Source organism: Poecilia formosa, unplaced genomic scaffold, assembly GCF_000485575.1.
Source record: "Poecilia formosa unplaced genomic scaffold, Poecilia_formosa-5.1.2 Scaffold6, whole genome shotgun sequence".
Taxonomy (NCBI): Eukaryota; Metazoa; Chordata; class Actinopteri; order Cyprinodontiformes; family Poeciliidae; genus Poecilia; species Poecilia formosa.
This window is the reverse complement of record NW_006799945.1, coordinates 1,208,886-1,227,211: the sequence shown is the minus strand read 5'-3', so window position 1 is coordinate 1,227,211 and position 18,326 is coordinate 1,208,886. Positions and strand designations below refer to the sequence as shown.

General features: G+C 36.8%; 1 protein-coding gene across 2 annotated transcripts; it reads right to left on the bottom strand.

The window, feature by feature from the left end:
* Nucleotides 1-1,949: 1,949 nt before the first annotated feature.
* LOC103147590 (adenosine receptor A2a-like) lies at nucleotides 1,950-10,866 on the bottom strand. 2 transcript variants are annotated; one of them, XM_007566021.2, is made up of 6 exons: nucleotides 10,518-10,866; nucleotides 6,909-7,023; nucleotides 6,512-6,820; nucleotides 6,221-6,352; nucleotides 3,754-3,857; nucleotides 1,950-3,239 (listed from the first exon to the last, which is right to left on the bottom strand). In XM_007566021.2, the coding sequence occupies exons 3-6, from the start codon at nucleotides 6,709-6,711 to the stop codon at nucleotides 2,278-2,280; spliced, it is 1,398 nt and encodes a 465-aa protein (XP_007566083.1). In that variant the 5' UTR covers nucleotides 6,712-6,820; nucleotides 6,909-7,023; nucleotides 10,518-10,866; the 3' UTR covers nucleotides 1,950-2,277. The 2 variants fall into 2 exon arrangements, with proteins under 2 accessions (XP_007566083.1, XP_007566075.1); XM_007566013.2 differs by having other exon boundaries at nucleotides 6,512-7,023.
* Between the last annotated feature and the right edge of the window lie 7,460 nt (nucleotides 10,867-18,326).

Genomic DNA, 18,326 nt, shown 5'->3' with positions numbered 1-18,326 from the left:
TTACTTAGCTGGAGATAGCTACTCATGTATGAATGGTAAACATGGGTCATTTTGCTTCCTCTGGAACCAACCAAGCTAGACTAAGCTCATATAGTGTTATTTTATTATAACTATACAAAGTGTGTTAGTCATGAACTACTTATTTTTTTTCCAATGCTGAAATTAGGCTTGGCAAAGTCATTTATTTAGGATGGATTTAAAAAAAAGCTTCAGTATAAATAACAAAAAAAAAAAAAAAACATCCAGAGAAAGGAACTTTTGATACAATAGCACTGATTTGCATCTTCATTGTGAAAGGACACAGTTATGGTTCATGGTTGACATTTACAACTTTATGAGATTCCATAAAGAGGCTGAATGGGATCCCATCAAGGTGCCACGTGAAACTTTTATTCTCTTGGAAAAAATAACATTTGAATCTGACATGACCACCTAATTGTCATGAATCCTATCAAAACAAATAATTATAAAATAGAATTATTTGATCCATTTAAATACCACATATACATGATGACAAGGTTTGTCAAGCTACTGATATGCATAAGATTTGAATGCACACATATAGCACGTGTCGTATAGAAGCCAAGTAATGTTTATTTTGGGAGACGTGTGTCTGGGATTGCTATGAGGCACATAAAAGTCGCCTAATGTGGATTTTTGCCACAGAGGAAGGGGTTTTTAATGGGAAGGAGAAAGCATAATGGGATAATAAAAGACATCATCAAATGAACCTTCATTTGATTTTCATTGCATTTGGCTCATTGACTGGCGTCAGCAGCCAGGTTACTCTGTAAACACCTCTTGGATTGTAGTCTGTGGTCATGAGCATGGACTTTACTTGTGTGTATGTGTGTGTGTTTCTATTGTTAATTGTGTGTACAAGCCTGATTCAGAAAGTAGTGACCTAACACGTCTATAGAGAGTTCACAAAGTTCAAACAAACCTAATGTTTCATTAGGTAAAAGGTAACTGGCCTTAACTGGCCTTGGTATTTCAGTGCCTGTTATTTGTGTCACACAGATGCTGAACAGGTAACTGTTGCATGTTGCCTGGCAGTTATTTAATTATTGATCAAGCTACTGATATGCAAACATTTAATTACTGTAAAAAATGAATCTATTTAGGTTTTTATGTCTTACTCAAGAAACAGAGACTAATATCACTGATTACAATTCTGAATATAATTATATATGTTTGTAATATGCAGCCTATAAATGACATTATCCATGGAAGTGTTTGTGTGTTTGACAACAAAACACCAAACAATCGTTTTATTCATGTTTGAACAGAAAGGAAGCGTCTGATTATACATGACATGATCCAGCTTTCTAAGAAATGCTGTCTGAGTGTTTGAAAGTCAAAGTACAATGCATGACACGGTACAGTACAGGGTTAACTGAAGATTTGTACAGTTATTGACATCGGTGATAAAAATGTGTGAAAAGCTTCAGGTTACATTTGTTCAGTTGGGTGGAAAACATGTTAATAAATGTTTTTGTCAAAAACTTACAAAAACTTCCAAGCACCCTTGCTGTCATGACGTTTTACATCCTCTTTTTGCCAATATGAAAGTCTTCTTTTGTAACGTTTAGCAAGGTTTTGAGCCAACATTTACATATGGGGTGAATGAAAATAGGAAGTGGTTTGAATAATTGACCACTTAAGAAACTGATCATAGGTCCAATGGTAATTTTCTGTATGGGTTTGACGCAGGACAGCTTTGGGTAACTGATTTTGTTGATACAGTATTTATTTAGTAAACCCATCTGAGTCCCAATTAAAAAAAAAAAAAAAAAAAAAAAAAAAAACTTTGAGCATAGGCCCACTGCCTGATCAAAAGCTAAATTTTTACATTTAGAGTAGTGAAACAATATATTTTTTTCACTTCTAAAATTTTTTTTATCACTGTATAGATTATTGTTTTGTTCACATTAAGATTTAACATGTTTGCTTTTTCAACATTTATTTTTTGAAAACAGACATTTCCATAGATGTCACTTAAACACGCAGAGAAAATGCAAGCATCAGCTCATATTGAAAAGCATCCTGCTTTAAGCATCTTTATGTTCATGTAGCCTGACCTTCAACTGAAATTTGGCTCATATAGAAAACAAAAGTATAAAGTAAATAAAAACAGGTCTTATGCTACGAGAAAGAAATAACTATTCTGTTCAGTGTTTGACTTTTTGTTGATGTTGTTGAAGAAATTGTCTGCAGTTCGTACAGTATCAAGAGCGTCATGGCGGTGGGGAAAAAATGGATTTATGAACGTAAGTGTCATGACACCTCTGTTATGTCTGTAGAGTTGCAACCATCGGTCTTTTTTACGGAGACAGCTTGAACATTGACAAAATCAGTGCAGCCTCCTCTGTCTTTCAGCTCAAAAACATCTGCCGCTCCCTCGTCACATGAAGCAGATTCTGCACAAAAAGCTGTGCTAGTGTTCTCCTGCTTCCCAGAGTAGGTGCCACTTTGCCCTCTGTATCCATTGCGGATGCAGCTGCTTGGCAGTACATCTTGATTCGAAGACCAATGGCTAGAAGTTCTGCGATTAACCTTGTATCTTGATGGATGAGTATCAGAATCCAGGATGTAGCTATTCACCATTGTGCCACATGTTGAAACCTCTTTACTCGTTTGGGATGTCCGTCTGATGCTGATGCAGCTGAAATCTCTGCTGTCAATACTCATCGTCCCAACCCCGTTGCTGGTTGCCTGCCTCAGAATGTACTTGTAAAAAATCTTCCAAAAAGTCTGTCTGAACTCCCTGATGCGGTAGGCGTAAATAAAGGGATTCACCACAGAGTTTGCATGGGAGAGGATGATGGCGATGTTCATCACCCAGATTGTTGGACGCTCACAGTCTTTGCACAGGTGGTTCAAGCAGTTGATGATATGCACAGGAAGCCAGCAGATAGCAAATAAGCCCACAATAATTGCCAGTGATTTGGCAGCATGCACGTCCTTCTGCAGAAAAGAATGGGAAGAGTTCGAGGATGAAGGTCTTCTTCCGGGAATAGGTGAGAGAGAAAACGTGATACTCATTCGACGGAGCTGCCTCCTCGCCACCAGAAAGATTTTGATGTAGATGACCAGCATGACCAACAGAGGGGTCAGCACAAAGCCAAAGAAATTAAAATAGGTCATATAGTCCAAAGGAACAACTGACTCAAAAAGGCATTGGGTCAGACCTTTTGGGCAGCTTTTTGTTTTTGAGCTGTGAAGTGTTGCGTTCTGGCCTGTGCAACAGAGGCAAAACAGATTTAATGTTAAAATCCATAGAAAGACTCTGAGAATGATATAGGATTAAAATGGGTTTAATTGGAAGCACAACACACAGAATACCAAGATTCATGAGTGTTAGTAGTTATCTTTTTACAAAAAATAGGCAAACCCCCCCCAGATGATTTCAATTAAGAATCCAAGTTCAGAAAAAGGGAATATAGTTTAAGTGTACATTGAGGATGTTTTGTTATATTTGGAGGCCATAAAACAAGCTAATAATAATTTGGCAACTAGACTAAAGGTCATCGTCCTTAGAACACATAGCCCTGCATGTATTAGATCTTTCCCTGCTTTAAAATCCCTGTTTCTCACAGAAATGTAAACTTTATCGTCTGAGGAAAAAAAAGTCAAAATTCAGTGAAAAAATAATAATAATTTCAGCTACCCTAACTCTAAATTTCAAAATGTCTTTTAATGACAGAAAAATATGAGTGACAGAATGAAAAATGGCTAAATTTGATCTCTCACCTGTGTTCCAACCAATCAGGGGAGTCATGCCGATCACAGCTGACAAAGTCCAGCACAGTGCTATGATGCACTTTGCTCTCAGCCCTGTTACCAGACTGTTGTACCTAAATGGTTGAACAGAGCACAAAGATACATTATAGGGCAGAAAGCTTTGTTTAACCTCTTTATGATTACATCACTCCGAGAACGGGTCAATATTTGTCAATTTTAACTGGATGTGCACTTAAATCTAACTGCATTATGTATTTATTAAAACAAACTGATGGTTTCTTAACAGAAAATCATTACAGTAGTCGGCACACATTTATTTTTATGGCCCGCCTTTTCTATTTATGGGTTGATGATTAAACACACCACAATCATGAGTCATGAAAATGTTTAAAAACGCTTTCTTAAAATTGTGTTTCTCATTTTATTTGCAACAAAATCATTACCAAATCCAATTTGCACTTTCCTGCCTTTTGCATGCACTTCCTTCTTTGACACATTAGGTGCAAACACATTGTGATATATTGGTGTTGTGCCTGGTTGTGAATTAGATTTCCCTTTTCAACAGGGAGTTCATGCATTTTTTTTTTCTTTACAAAGATCTTTGTAGTGATATATGCAGAAAAATTCACCACAATAAAAAATCTTTTATAACATTCTTCAAATACATCTTAAATATTAAAAAGCAAAAATAGCGGGTATTTCAAAACGACAAGTCTCTTCTTTCAACAATCTCTAATCAATGACAAACAATTTAGTGGAGGTTTTAGGAGTCTTTTATTGTAGTTTTTAGTGCCTATGTCAAGCTAAGGTTGTTCTGATGCCAAAAAGTATTAGAAATATAGTTTTTTTTTTTTTTTTGCATTTCAGCATGCTTCAGAAAAGTTGACTACATCTCAAGCTGTACTTTAAAGATTCAATGTTCAGTATAGAATTATTTGACCAGATTAAGTCTTTTAGATTTTAAACTTAGAGATGATTACGTAAATCTACATTCCATAAAAGGTATTGACATTGTACACAAAATAGGAAACTTATTCAACTTCAGCACCATTCGTCAGCTAGGAAGTAAGGCGATAGTTTCTTGCCTGGAAATGTAAATACAAGTAAGGAATAGAAAACTTATTTGTAGAGGTGGACAGAGGAGTCATTGAATGTATTCAAGAATAGTATTACTTAAACATATTTTTACTTGGGTAAAAGAAAAAAAGAAATAACCAACAAAAAATGACATCTGTTTAGTTTTGTGTGGGTGTGTTTGCTTTCTAGGAATTTGTTTGTAGTTTAAAATCTGCTAAAATTGTACTGCTATACTTTGTACCATGTTGTTTTAATATATTTCTAATAATCAATAAAAAGTCATTTGAAAGAAAAAAAATTACTCAAGTGAGAATAAAAAAGAATCAGACAAAAAGGCTATTCAAGTATTGAGCAACTAACCATAACATCTGATTAAATGTGTAAAAAATGTGATCAAATGAGGAAATAAATGTATAAAACTATGTGCAAATTGTTTTATTTTAAAGGCAAATAAAGTACAAATGAATGACATAATTTCAAAATAACAAATTAAGGCTGAAGACCACATTTCAAAATCATTTTGTTTTTCACAACTGTTATTTTTACAACTTTCGAGTCCAATCCTTACCGAAGTGCACCAATGTAAAAAAGAACAGTGCACAATAGAGCAGCAAAAATACTCCTAAATGCACATTAGGTAAATGTAACCTCTGCTTATTTGAGCAGAGATGGGTAGAAAATATTTATCCCCCCAACCCAAGTCTCCACCCCATGTCAAAAACTGTAGACACTTTGTTTCAGAAAATTGTCTTGTTAAAAAGGTTTTTTTTTTTTTTTAAATAAATTTTAGAGGTAAATTTATTCTATGTAGTCACTACTAATTATTTTTGCTGAAGCTCCAAAACTTTTCTCGGAACTAAGTATGAATGAGAACATTTCCAAATATAAACAAATTCGGCTGGAAAACTAAAATAAACATTAGTAAGCGCAAGTCCTTGAGTCATTAGTTCAAATACTCAACACTGTTACTTTGTTTTTGACTGAGATCCTGTGTGGGCAGGTTGGCAGGCTCATGGCACCAGTATTAGCACTCAGTACACACTGAAGCCATTATCCAGCTGCTTATGCAAATGCATCACCTGTTGTGGCTTACAAGATGAAACTTCCTTAACAGGAGAGAGCAGCAGTTACTAGCCAACCACTCATTGTTCTGTAAAAGCACCCAGATTGGCAACAAGGAAATTCAAGGTAGCACTTAATCAATATTGATTTAAATGAGTACTAAAGGTCACATTCTGCAACTTTACTTCCCCTCGAGGCAGAAAAAAAAAATCTGTTCATCATGGATGAATCAACATAAATCTCTCCAGATGAGGCTTAATTACAGTTTTTTTTTTCTGAAAGTAAGTGTTTGCATGTTTCTGGTCTCACTTAAACATCATGTGTTCTTTGCTCTGACCTGAGTGGATTCTTGATTGCGATGTAGCGGTCCACAGCGATGGCCAGTAGACTAAAGATGGAGCTCTGTGTGAGCACGAGCAGAAAGCAGGCGATGAACAGGCAACCGTAAAAGTCGGCACAGAAACCCACACTGGATACGGATGAAAAAGGAACCATTACTGAACGAAAAGGCAGCCATCACAACAATTAGAAGAAATCACCAGTGGATGTATCTCATCCCGTAATGTAATATTTCAGCGGTACAACATTAACCCTTGCCCTAAATTAGATAAAAACGAGGAAATGATACCTAATTGTGATAGCGAAGGGAATTGCCAGTAGCCCCACAGCGATATCAGCGACCGCCAGTGAGACCACAAAGAAGTTGGTGATGTTCTGCAGGTTGGAGTTTAGGCAGACGGACCAGCATACCAGGGTGTTCCCAGCCACAGCCAGGAGAGCGATCAGCAGTTCCAAGCTAATATAAACCACCTGGTGGAGCTCCAGCATGGTTGTTTTTTCCTCTTTTTTTCCCCTTTCCTTGTACTTTCATCCCATCCAATCAGCTCCTTGTCTTGTTTTCAGACACAACATTTTCTTGCTAGACCACATGGCATGACTTGAGACAAAAGGGATTGTGTCACATCGACAGTGAGGCAAAGCAGAAAGTTCCCAGCACTACCATCACACGAGCGACGCCGGATTACCGTCACGACTGCTGTGCAGGGCTGTTAGTCTTCCTCTTTTTCAAGTTTTGTTCAGTGAACAGCGATACAGTTGAGGATGACGCATCTGAAGGGGCTGCCAAAGTAGAGAAGTAATCTGGAGGGGGGCCGGAGGGTAGAGGACATGGTGTTAGTGTGTTTAGCTTGTATAAACAGATTACACTGTGTTCAATGGACATGCAGTTAAATGCACACACACACACATACGCACACGTCAAAAAAGCCATCTATCACTGCATGACAAGGATACAGGGTCAAATCAAACAAGACAACAAGGGGCTTTTTATTTAGGGACAGTTTCCCAAAATCCCTCTCCCTTATCATTTGAGATACTGACATACTTTTCACAGATAATTACACAAATAACTCAAACACTAACTGTTTGATGTTATTGCCTAATCAAAGGAGCTCCAATAGAGTTCTTTATAAGGAAATCTCTGCATCTTGTATGCAGATTAGGAGTTCTTACACAAACCTGTAACAACGTCAGCAAACTTTAGCAATAATGACCTCAGACATATGAGCTCAACTGTACAAGATAGAGAGCAGAAAAAAAGCAAAACTAAACGTAAGCTCAACGATCAGATCAGATGAAATGTAATAATTATGGGGCATTTCAAAAGGATTTGTTTAAATCTACAAAATTAATTGTACTTTATTGTTGGTTTTATGTGAAACACCCACATAAAACAGATAATTGATATGAGGAGAAAAAAATGTACATGATTTATGACAACGTTAACTTTTTTTTGTTTTTGTTGTAAATGTTCTGCAATTGTTGCAAGTCATGGCCAGGATTTTCTAGCAAAAAGAGTTTTTTAATCTCAATTAATGGGATTCTCCTAGTGACATAAAAGTTAAATAAAAAAAAGTAAATAAGATGAAATAGTTGTGTGCACTAAATCTGTAAGAGTGGCAAGAAGAAAACCATTTTTTTTTCAGAACCCCTGACACACTGTTTGTGTCAGTGTGTTTGTGTCCACACTGACACAAACACTCTTTTATTGAAAGAGTAAAAAAAAAAATCACTGCTGTCATTGTTAAAAGCCTAACTTGTTCTGCTAAATTTGCAGTTGATTCCTGAATGAAATGATTCATTTTCCTTATCCCAACAATGAGCTATTTAGAAAAATGATATCATGAGTCAGAAAAGAATTTAATGGGTGCTTTCTTCTTAATTTTCTTCTCGTGCCGTTTGCTCCAAACTTATTTGGGCCTTTAAAAGTTAAAATAAGTTCTTAAATGAGTCACTTAATACTGAAAGGTTATGATGTCAAAGTCCCAGTTTGAAGCTCGGAGCACTTTTACGTCACGTTTCTTGAGTAATTATGTATCTATTTATTTTCCACACTGACACAAACACTCATGAATGTACCACTGATTGGTAGTCATGGAATAAAATGAGGAGTTTAGTTAGGCTGATCAGTAAGGGGGTGAAAAGGAAAAATCTAAATGGAAACTACTTCTACAGACCACTGGTGATTGCTCAAAAGGTCACATTTACACATCCAACATTGACTTAATGTGTTTATTTTACTCTTTTTGTTTTACATCGTACGTCTATTTATATATATATGCAGAAGAGGTCTATATCAATGATTAGGAGAGTAGTTCTCGGTTCAGCGCCGAGGTGTAATGCTGAAAAATGATGCTTGCTCACACTTTGACAATGACGCTCGCTTTCCAGTGAAAGACCTTTCCGCTGTGAGATAATGAAATATTCTTATGTTGCTGAGTCATTCCCCTGTTCGCAGCAGAACCGAGCGACAGGAAAACCCAGAAAAACAAGCAAGAGCTAATTAATTTTCTTTCTCTTGTCCTCTGAGTCTCCCAGATGCCTTTTGGCAAGCTCCAGTCAAATGGATTTCTCATTGCCTCTCTCTTTGACTGGTGAAGAACCCGAGTCTTTGCCATGTTGGCTGCTAAAGATTGTAACTCCTTCTGAGTAGTCATAGCCAAGTCAGGTGTATTTGAACAGCACATTTCAGCTACAAGGAAGTTCAAAGTCCTTACATGATACAAAAAAGCACAATAGCCATTTTTGAAACATGAAGCATTTGACAAATATAATCTTCATCATACATACATCAGATATTTAAATCAACGTCTGTTTGTTGTGTAATACATAAAACGGCCTGGTTGTGGCTTTCTTTAAATAATATTTTTTATTTTTCCATAAAGAAAGCTGTGTTATTGTACTTCCACTTCACAATTATACACCTGTTTGTGCCGGTCTATCATATAAAATCCCAATAAAATACACAGAGATTGGCGGGGGGTTTTTTATATGTAGAAAAAAAGTGAAAATGTTCAAGAAGTGTGACATCTGCAAGGAAGGGTAAGTAAGTCTGGTCAACACTTCTCAGAAAACAAATTATAAAGATGAGATGAGACTGCGGTGATCATCAAACCTCTAATTACCAATCTGAGATCTAAAAGCATCTGTGGAAAGCCTCCCTAATTCTCATGTAGTGTAAAACATGAGCCTAAGCATGCAACTGCTATAAACATCCCAGGCAGTCCTGAACACCTTTACAATGTGCATGCTTGCCATTATGTTTCGGCTCATTTGTGTGTAATCTAACACTAGAAGCTAACTAACCAACACCTGACTCCACTGAGAAATCATTAAGGGGGAAAATGGCTCAGAGCAACAGCCAGTGCAAACACTGAAAATACAAAGAGAGAACAGAAGTTTGCACAATTTGCTTCCGTTTTAAACATTTCTCATTCTGGTATTTTTAGACACTTTACACTTCATTAAACATACCCCTCTGAGCCACACGCAAACGTGCAGCTCCACCATCAGTAATCCTGACGTACAATCTGTTCTGCCATTCGCAAAGTCCAACTTTCCCTCTGCTGCTTTGCCGTTTAGGAATTCAGAATCAAGGATTTATCCAGTTGCAGTAAAAGACCCCTTGAGGTTGCAGCAGATTAGTGTGCAAATCCTCCAAAGCATGGCGGAAAGCGAAAACATTTGATCAAAGTTTGCAAAATATAAGAAAAGACCATTTTCCAGCTGGTCTGACTGACAGAAAGAGAGGCAAGGGGCACCCAGAAACTTTGATTATGCCTATGAGAAACAGAGGAAGAGGTGATAAGAAAACGCACATCCTGCTGGAAAAGATCTGCCACTGCCCTGTCAATCAATGTATCAGCTCAGCTCCAGCAAAGTCCAAGGAAAATAAGACCAAGAGTTAGAAAAGAAATGCTTATTTTCAAGAATGAGAAAAGCTGCTGGTTTTGTCATATTAATAGAAACAGGTTTTTAAGACGGGAGGAAACAGACATTACAGAAGTTTCATTAGATTTGTGGGGGGCGTTTTAGATCTCAGGAACTCAACGCACAGTTTCATTTAATCTGAACACGGGTGATAACAGCGCTATTTGCAATAGAATATTTATTCTGACCCATTCATTGTTAGAAAAATATGTGTGTGGTTAAAGAACCTTCTAACTGGGTGTATATTGTTTCAGAGGCCCTTTTTGGTTTAGAGGTGTAATATCTGTGCAACACGCTGAATACAATTATTTGAACCTCAGATTACCTTCAACTGACGCATTTTGGAAAAGTAATCCTTCCCTTACCTGATGGATGAGTGAGTTGATCTCGCTGCTGGGTGGCTTTCGTTAAACCCTGAAACTGCAAACAAACGCTTAAAAGTTACACTGGAAGACAGGAAACATGATGGGGGAAAAAAAAAAAAGTCGCTGAGATCGCGCCACGGGCGCTGCCAGTGATGGTGCGCACCGACGCGACGCAACAGGAAAACGAAGAGAGGCAGCAAGGCTCTCCGCTTGCGTGCGTCTTCCCCGAAATTGCTGCTACTTTGAGGACGCACATTTGTAGCTCCAGCGTGGAGACCCGCCCCCTCCCGGAGTCCTCCCGCGAGTAAACTGTGAAAAGCACGGCATAAATTATGTTTAAGGTAGAGAAAGCGATGTGATGAGATATGACTTAGCCTCAGTCCTCTAAAGAAAGGGAAACACTGCCGTATGAGAGAATGAGGTTAGGTTAAAAAAAAAAAAAAAAAAGGGGGGGCATCAGGTAAACCACAGCGGAAGATGACAAAAGTGAAACCATGCAAGAAACGATACAAAACAAGTCATGTGGGAAAAATTACACCTTTAACTATTCAGTTCTTAGTTGATATGTTTGTTTGTTTGTTTTTTTACATGTCTTAGTAAATAAGGTAAAAACAGAGGAAAAAGTTGGGACGCCCTACCCCCTAAGTTTTCCATTTTCACTGAATGTCAGTAAGATGCTTCTTGCAGACATCCTCCAGTCTCTGACAGCAAAAGTTGCCTCACCCCTCACATTTAAATGTGTTTACTTTATTTTTAACCTACAAAGCACCCTGCACCCTCCATTCATATTCTATACTCACTTATCCCTTGCAGAGCTTCGATGGGGTGTAGGAGAGGCGGGGTACACCCTTGGGTCGCCAGTCCCTCGCAGGGGCAACGCAGAGACACAGAGGCCAAGCAACCATGCACATCCACGCACACACACACACGCACACACACAGAGAGACCTAAGGACAATTAAGAAGGATCAATCAACCTTGCTGTCATTATTTTTGGGCTATGGGAGTAAAACAAAGAGGAGAAACACAGGCATCCACTGGGAGAACATGCAAACTCCATGCAGCCGGGACTCAAAGCAGTCTTCCAGCTGTGCAGCATGCATCCTACAGCATCTCATTCAAATGTAGGTTTGGACTCCGACTCAGCCCAACAGTTCTACTGTAATTCTTACTGGATTTGTTGGTTGTTGCAGATCATTTAACAAGGACCAGTTTGTTTCGTAGATGGCACATTTTCCCTTAAACATCCTCTGATGCAAGAGCTGGCCAGGTCCTGCTGTAGCAAACCACCTCCAAGGTGTGACACCTCTGCCTCCTTGTTTCACAGTTGGTATGAGGTTATTTCCCCTACAATACTATATTTGGCTTATCATTTCCTCTGTTCTGCTGTCCAAAGAATTCAGTTTAGATGAGTCTGTCCAACGAACGTCATTTCAGAACATCGTCTTTCAAAATAGGTTTCTCGGTAACGCTTTATTTCAAGGGGTGTGCATAAGACTGACATGACTGGTTTGCTCCGGCTGTATGCAGCAGTGTAGTGCCACCCTTCCCCCACATATTGCTGCGCACATCTGGCCAGCTGGAGCTAAGTTTGTAGCAATGTAGCAACAATTATAACTTTTCTTTATTAATTGAAAAATAGATCACAGTCTACATTTGTGTGAATACTGTGAAGAAGTAAAACGATATTTTATTTTTACTTAAGGTTATGCTGTAGCATAGCAAGGCTTGTGCTCACACAACTAAACGTACCAATAAAGTTTTTCAGAACACCGCAGAAGTAGGTCTCAGGAAAAGCAAAACCTCTCTCAGCTTTCACCACCAAATCATTTCCACCACAGTTCTCAATTTCTCAACCCAACTTAAAACATGTGACTGACACACTTTCACATGTTAGTCTTGCTGGTAATGTCCCGCAGCATCTCATAGGCTAGCTCTGTGCCACAAACTCATGTAATCTGAAGTACAACCCCGCAAAAGCATTTCTGAAACATTCCATCAACAAAATGCAGCAAAAATCCGTTCCACAGTTACAGATGGCAACAGAAAAAGCGGCAGATTGACTGGGATTGTACAGAGGTATGTAACAAAAGTTACATCTTTAAGTAATCTCATCTTTAACATAAAGCAATGAATATACATCTTTAGTACAGGAAATAAAAATCACATATATCACACAAATGGTAAGTGAATCATTACTTTTGTATCAAAAATTAAAACATACAAAACAGGAGAAAATCAAGCCGGTGGTTAGTATCTGCCCCGCAGCTTCTGCCCCTTCTGCACATTAAATAAAATACAATAAATATTTTATTGTATTGCCAACACTTAGAAGTTTTTAGCAATTGTAAAATTAAAATGTACAATATTAATTATAACGATTACAAAACATATACAAGTTAAGCCATGTGTATATTTGAATTTGTATAAAATAGACATTAAAATACTTATAAAACTAAAGAAAATACAGAGCTGAGCCTAATGGATACCACAGCTCCAGATGGTAACAAAAAGAGGGGACGAGCTGTCAGTATCTGTTTGCTATGGTAACCATAAACTGTCAAGAGCCACATGACTTATATCAGTGCAGATCAGGAGAAAATTACTTTTTGACTCAAATTTAATTTGAAGAATAAGTAAGCCAATTTTTTTTTTTTTTTTTTTTTTTACAAAAATTGTATGTATTGTATTATATACTATATTTATAGTTGTTCTGTTTTAATATTCGAAGTAGTAAGAAACCTGATCCTAAATGGGTTTTGCATCTTGGATACCAACAAAAGGAAATGAAATAAATTTCTGATGGTATGTAGGCTATTTCGCACAAATTAATGAAGTAAAAACTATTTTTTTTTTTTTAAATGAGGGAGTGAAAGGAGTTTGAAGAAAATTTCTGCATGACGAATCAGTTATTCTGACCCACTGTTCGCTTCAATGGTCAAAATGAGTTTGAGGTCAGGTGAGGTGATATCTGGTTTGCCTGCCTCCTGGGTGACTCCCTGGTGAGGTGTGTTATGGTGAAGCCCTCTTGGTGTGTTGCTGTTTTTATTGTGACCTTTTGTAAAATGAATTGTATGTAAGCCCACATCACCAGCCCTCCATTACCATGCTTTAGAATATTGGGTGAAACATTTGGAGAGGATATATTTTTCCAGGGTTTTAATCAAAACATCTGCAAAGTGGTTTAATTGTCTAAAGGACATTGATGGGAGAGTTTTAAGCTTTGTTTTTTTTTTTTTTTTGCTCTTATTTTTGAATCATCTTCCTTACTTGTTTAAACACATTAGCTGTACATACATGTAGCAGGGTTTTAACGTAACAATGTCGTAAATGTGAAGTTTGTCAAAATGTGTTTATTTGTTCTTTGACTTTATTTTTTATACGTTTTTTTTAGACATATTTATTGGCGTTTTAAGTTCTGTTATGTTGCTCTTGGCAGTGGGTGGTTACCATAGTAACCGGTAACTGACAGCTCGTCCCGTTTTTTTTTTTGTTTTTTTTTTTTTCTTTTCATGTCCGTTACTGTGGTATGTATTAGAATATATTTTTGCAATATATTTCGGACAAATGTGATAGTGTACAGTGTTTCTTAAGTGAACTTGCTATGTTTTGTGTATTTTTAAATGTTATTGTTAATGCTGCTCATTTTAGCTTGTTTAAGTTAACTGCTTCTAACTGCTATTAACTGCTGCTGTTGCTTTATAGTTTGTCGAGGGTTATTTATTGTATTTTATTTAATGTATAGGGGGCAGAAGCTGCTAGACTAGCGATAAACACCTACTTGTTTTGTTCTTTTCTTAAGAATAACTACGACGAACGATGAACCTGAATGCGTCTGTCGTGGAGTCAGCCTACTGGATCTGAGACGAGCAAAGAAGGGCAGGTTTACACCAACAATCATACATTTGGCTGATTCATCAGCTTCAAGCGGTCACAAGAGGAGTGCAACAAACTCTTTGTAGATACAGGAGATTTTATTTACTATTTTTGTGTACAAACATAGGCTGCAAATGCCTCTCAAACATGTTTTACCCTCAGAATACAGTAATCCTTTTTACAGTTCTACAAGCAGAACATTGAATAGTTAAACAGAGACAAAAAAAGACTCAAAAATAGAAAGTGACATAGTTGGTCAACATGTCTCATCCTGGAGTTTAACATTATGTCCTCAATTTTTCTAAAAAATAACTAGAACATTGCTTAGTAGGCAAAATTTATTGGTGGCATGATTTCTGAAAAGTGGCAGCAGAAGGTTGTGTAAGATCACCTATAATATGGCAATAAATACCAGGGTCCGATGTAATAAATGCACATTTAAAGCAATATGCACCATGTCTTCAGGCAAGCCCACGGAAAAACTTGAGATTTTTTTTTTGGCTGGGACAGACTGTGGTGAGAACATGCAGATACAGTGACAGACGGAGCAAAACAATACAATTAGAGCATTATAAGACTCTCCTCTACCACAAACTGACAGGTCGGATTTGCAAAGAGGTTAAAGGTTGTAACCAGCTTGATCCAGAGAGCTGCACAATAAATAACAGGGAAACCAAATTATGTATTCTCTAGTATTATACATATTATACACTCCATGGGGGAAAAAAGGAGTCTTAGTTACTTGAACCTGCACTTTCTATTCGGTTGTCCACATCATATAGCTAAGACAATCACAGTGGGCAGTCTGCTGTTTGAAACAAACACATACGCTGAGCTGACGTGCAGAAACTGAGTGTTCCTGCATGTCAGGAAACATATGCTATTCTTCTGTTCATAAAAAATATTTGCACCATTTTTAACATTTTGTCACATTACAACCACAAATGTCCATGCATGTTATTGTGATTATACGTGATAAACCAACACAAAGTAGTGCTTAGTTGTCAAACAGAAGGGAAACTGGTTTCAATTGTTTGATACAATAATGCGACTCCTTTAATCTGTTGGTCCTAAATGTGTCTATCAAAGCATATTTTTTGGGTTGCAATGACCCAGTCAAAGTCCAAACCTAAATCCAATTGTAAATTTGTGACAAGAGTTGAACATTTCTGTTGACAGACGCTCTCGATCAAAGACGAATGGGCAATAATTTCAGTGCCTTTTGCACTGAAATGTTCTTTACAGACTAAAAGTACAAATGTGCATCACATTTTTCACAATTTTATTTTAAAGCAGGTATTCTCACCTTTCACACTATCTTGTGTTGATGAAGCACATAATCCTAATAAAATACATTTAATTTGAGGTTAAAAAAAATTATAAATGTGAAAAATGCTTCGGCAGTGTGAATATTTTTGCAAGACACCGTGTCTACAGAGCTACTTAGTGGTTCTTGTACCGAGACAAAATCAGAACAAAATGTTTTAAACACAGCAGAAGAAGCAGATTAATTTACTAGAGAAACCACATTATATTAAGACATTTTTCTAACATTAATTTGACATTTTACCATAAATAAACAGATCAAGCAGACCAGACCATCTTATACCAAACTAGAAGGAATCATAAATAAATCAGCATAAAAGGCATTATAAGAGAAAAAACTATGTGTTGCACTTAGAGGATTAACTTTAGCACAAAGTTTCATTCACTTACAGCATTAGAGGTCAGATGAAAGAATGCTCATGTACAGAATGAGCTAAGACCATGCTTGTATTTTAAGGTCCTGTCTTAGCCTTTAAGTAGAAGATGAAAGATGTGTGGCTGTCCTCAGCAAAGGCAACAAGAGGATGAATGTTTTTCTTAACCACCAGCTTCTCGGCCGACATGAAGACAAAGTAAATTTTGGTGGTAAACAAAAGCAAGTGTTGAGGCACAAAAGGGTTGGATAAGTACAGGCAGCTGGGACTTTGTATGAAGGAGAAACGTGACTGAACGTTCACATTCTACATGAGGCTATAAGCATGCTACAGTGAGTGAAACGTAATCAGATTGTATTGTGGAAGCAAAACAGCAAGTCAGCAGGAAAAATAAAATAAGGTCAAAACAGTGACTTCAAATTTCCCAAGAAGCCGATTGCTTGCTTTTGCTCTTGCGTAGTTGCTATGTTTCTGTTTATAATCATAGATTAAAAGGAAAAAAAGTAAACCCTTTAATTAGGCCCTTTTAGCAGAGTCCCCTATAGACACCAGTCGACCACAACAAAAGAACCACATCAGCTCAGATGCATTAGTACCAATTTATTTATTTTTTTCCAGGAAAAGATTCTGCAGGGAGATTTCCGAGCTCTAACAAATTTGGTTGCAATTTTGATATTTATCTAAATTAAACTGCAACACTCATTAAGTTTTGCCATCGTCAAATGACGTGTTATCGTCAGATTTTGTTTGATTTATTTATGCTTCATACGAGGGCTGAAAAAAAATGATAAAATATGATGATAAAATCTGAAAGGTCAAAAACCCAATCAATCACAATTTGTAAAACGGTGACCATGCAAGTTTTTGTGGGATCTCAACAGGAAGGAGGACCTATGAGATTCCCACAGTATGAAAACCTTGAGTAAAAAAAAAAACCTACAATTTTACAGCACTGTGGTGTTTATACAAAAATTAGAAACCAAAATCTGCCTTTCTGTTTTAAGAAAAACAGAAAGGCAATCAACTGCTAAAATAATGGAACATATTAATTATTACTGTTATGTGCTATCTGCAACATATTAGTGATTTTGAAGCATTTTATACAAATAATCCCTTCTAATTATTTATATAGAAGGTGATAAATCACCTTCTTGTTTATGCAAACAAAAGAGTTTTTTTTTTTTTTGGCTCAAAGAAACCAACAAAAAAAAAAAAAAAAAAAAAAAAAAAAAAAAAAAAAAAAAGGAGCAAGCAGTGGTATCAAAGTGCTTATTGAGCAGACTGTTGGGCATTTTAGGCATTCTACTTTTTACATAAAGTAAAACAAGTAGCATGAGTGGATATAGGCTGGTAAATTAGTCAGGCTATCTGCTCCACAGCTGCACAGTTAGCTGGTTACCAGACAAACTCTCCATAGCTTTGTCAACTGATCTTTTAAAGGTAAAGGTATTTTTATTTATATAGCACATTTTCAGCAACAAGGCAATACAAAGTGCTTTACAGGAATTAAAAGGAAATACAAACAAAATAAACCAAAGGAAAGAAAAAAAAAAAACAAAAGGTAAACCAAAAGAAGGAAAACCCCCGCTCAAGGGTGCCAAAGAACCCCCGGGCCAAATCCATTTTTGGGTTGGAAGAACAGGAGTCTAAAAAGTAGTCCTACTTTTTTCTTTACTTCTCCTTTTAAAAGGGTAATGGGTTTCACTTTGTTAGCTTGTGTGCAGTGATTGTCAGAGTTGCTCAAAGCTGGAAATATTTCCAGACAACCTAATATCTCTTTCTCTTAAGCCTGATTCAGATTACTCAGCAAGCTTACCAGCAACACTAACACTAAAGACTCTTTAAAGTCAAATAAAACTCATGACTCTTCAGCATTAATGTGCATTTTTTTTGCAGGTTTGATGCTAAGATATGCATCAAACCTGCATTTGATGCATTTTTAAAATTACAATTTTAACTTTAAAATGAAAATTTAAAGGTAAATTGTAATTTTAAACTTTGATACCAGTAGCCAACCCATGCATGGTTCTCCGCATTTTAGAAAACTGAAGATTGATGAATAAAATGTTATTTTGAATGACTTCCAAATATTACGCCAAGATGAGAACTAGTTCTTTTGGCTTTTGTTATTTAAAATCCCAGTTTTCTTTTCAGAAGATTAACATGGTGTCTGTAAAAGCAGATGGTTTTCTAGACGTTAAAACATCCAAACTACAAGGATCATATCACTTATG